The sequence below is a fragment of the Mus caroli genome, chromosome 5 (genome assembly GCF_900094665.2).
Source record: "Mus caroli chromosome 5, CAROLI_EIJ_v1.1, whole genome shotgun sequence".
NCBI lineage: Eukaryota > Metazoa > Chordata > Mammalia > Rodentia > Muridae > Mus > Mus caroli.
In genome coordinates, this window is record NC_034574.1 from 66401572 (window position 1) to 66404032 (window position 2461).

The following is a 2461-nucleotide window of genomic DNA, read 5'->3' on the forward strand; positions in this document are numbered from 1 at the left end:
GGGGGAGGGTATGGGGGACTTTGGGGACAGCATTGGAAATGTAAATGAGGAAAATACCTAATAAAAAAAAAGAAGAGAGGAAAAAAAATAAAATGAACAGGACTCAGGAAAAAAGAAACCACTGACTTGTGATTATTTTAACGACACGGACTGGGGAAGATGGCTCAGTGGGTGAGTAACTCGCTGTGCAAGCATCAAGGCCTTCTCTTGAGTTTGGATCACCAGCTCCTCTGTAAAATCCTGGTTGTGGCAGCATTCCTCCATAACTCCAGTGGTGGGAAGTAACAGAGAGAGAGGGGGGTTCTGGGGGCTCAGTAACCAGCTAATCTAGCCAGTGACTGAGTGCCAGGCTCAGTGACAGACCTGTCTGGGAAAATACAGTGGAGAGTGATAGGAGGAAAACACCCTGATGTTAATGTCTGGTTTCTACATGTACAGAACGTGCGCGCGCGCACACACACACACACACACACACACACACACACACACGTGCACACATGCACACATCTTACTGGTGCAGATAAAATAATTTTATTTCTATCAATAATCTTAGGGAAAGACAATATAAATGAAATTATCTCTCCAGTGTTTTCAGATACACCGTCCAGCACACAGTCAAAGATGACTGAGCATAAACCGCCATCAATAGAAACAACAGAGAGGAAAAGCAGACCTAATGAAGCTGCCAGTATGGGATTTATCAGATCCAGCCTACAGAGTAAATGCAATTTCCAGGTTTAAGGAGAAGCCAAGTTGGAACATTCTGGCAATAAAATAAAATAAAATAAATAAAATAAATTCTAGAACTCTTAAAAAAATACAACTGGAATAAAAGAGTCACTGAGATGATTTAACATCAGAATCTACACATAGTTGAAGGAAAGCTGTGAACTGGAAGATAGGTCAGAAAACAAAAACAAAATCCCACTGATCCGGAGCTGGAAAGACAGAAGGACAAAACTCAGACACACTGTATACAATGTCTACACAGATAGTATCGCTGTTGTCTCTACAAATCACACATATCAACAAATTCATTAATACTTTATACAGCAGTGTGCTCTGTTCAAATCAAGTACCTATCTCTAGCTACACAAAGTGTGCTAACACTAGTGTTATGGAATTTCTTTTGATTCATGTCTATTAGCCCAGTGCTTCTAGCCACCCTGGCTTCACTGATGTTGGCTGTTGCTAGATTCCAGGATAAAATAATGGCCCTGGTTGTTTGGGGGTATGCGTTGGGGAGAGGTGTGGCTGACCAGTGTCTCTGGTTGCAGGCCCTTCACAGCGCAGGTATTGGATTGCTGTGGAGATGGAAAAGTCCAACCTATGGTAAGTGGTGGGGCTGCCATCCTGGTGACTGATGGTGGCTGCTTTGGAGACAGTGTCACTGTGACTGAGATCACTAAAGACTGTTGTAATCTGTGAGCTCAGCACAATGTCACAAGGGCTTAGCAGTCTTCATACTACTTTGGAAGAAGTCTATATAGAGATTAAATAACTTGTATGACAATCTGGGCCACTTGCTAATACTCACACCAGAGCCAGTGTTCTCTGGTTGAATCCAGGACCATGAGTTGTTCTGGGACCTAATTCCTTCCCTTGGTGGAAAAGGACAGCATGCAGATCACTCCTGCTTGCTCTGCTTATTAGCAGAGCAAAACACTATATAAATATTTCTCCAGTATTTTTCCATAACAGAAACTTCCTAATAATATCTCTGTAAACACTTTCTAATATTTTTTGGCATTTATCCACTTTCTTTTTTCTTATAAAGTGCAGCTGGCTGACAAGATATTACAGTTGGTTTTATATTTTTTCTTAGATATAAGATGAGAATAAAACTTGTTTCTCTCTTTTTTTTTCCCTGTTCCCATTTATTTTTGATGTGCTACTTTTAAACTTCTATGTTTTTCCTCATTTTTTTCTATTTAAATATAACACTGGCATGCATTTATGGACTGGGTTCTCATAGCTTGACACAGGACGGCAATGTATGACAAACTAGCCAGGGTGTAGAGCATGTCTGTTGCCTTGGATGTCAATCATTTTTATGTGCCAGGAATTTTGATGTACAGTGGTCATTTGGAAATGATCGTGGGCTGCTTTACCCAGTATCTACAGTGCTGTGCTATGGAGACCCAGGCATACACTTCAGTGACTCCTAGGTGGCTACTTTCTGCTTCCCCCACACTTCCCAGTCTCTAGTGCCCACAGCTCTGCTTCGTCCTTCTAAATGATTTAAGTTACATTTTTTTATTAAATTATTCTTTGACAATACATACATATACATACTGAAGTCTAGTTACTCTCTTCTTCCCACCACCACCCTGCTCTTCCCACCACGACCCCTCTCTTCCCACCCCATCCCTCTCTTCCCACCCCCACCCCTCTCTTCTTCCCAATCCCACTCCTCTCTTCCCACCCCACCCCTCTCTTCCCACCCCACCCCTCTCTTCCC

At 42.2% G+C, this 2461-nt stretch overlaps 1 protein-coding gene across 1 annotated transcript in view; it reads left to right on the top strand.

The window, feature by feature from the left end:
- The window catches only part of Cwh43 (cell wall biogenesis 43 C-terminal homolog), a 53041-nt gene that overhangs the window by 47165 nt on the left and 3415 nt on the right, over positions 1-2461 (top strand). Inside the window, exon 17 of the mRNA XM_029477788.1 lies at positions 1278-1332. Within this exon, the coding sequence (XP_029333648.1) occupies positions 1278-1332 (55 nt within the window). The remainder of the gene's footprint in view (positions 1-1277; positions 1333-2461) is intronic.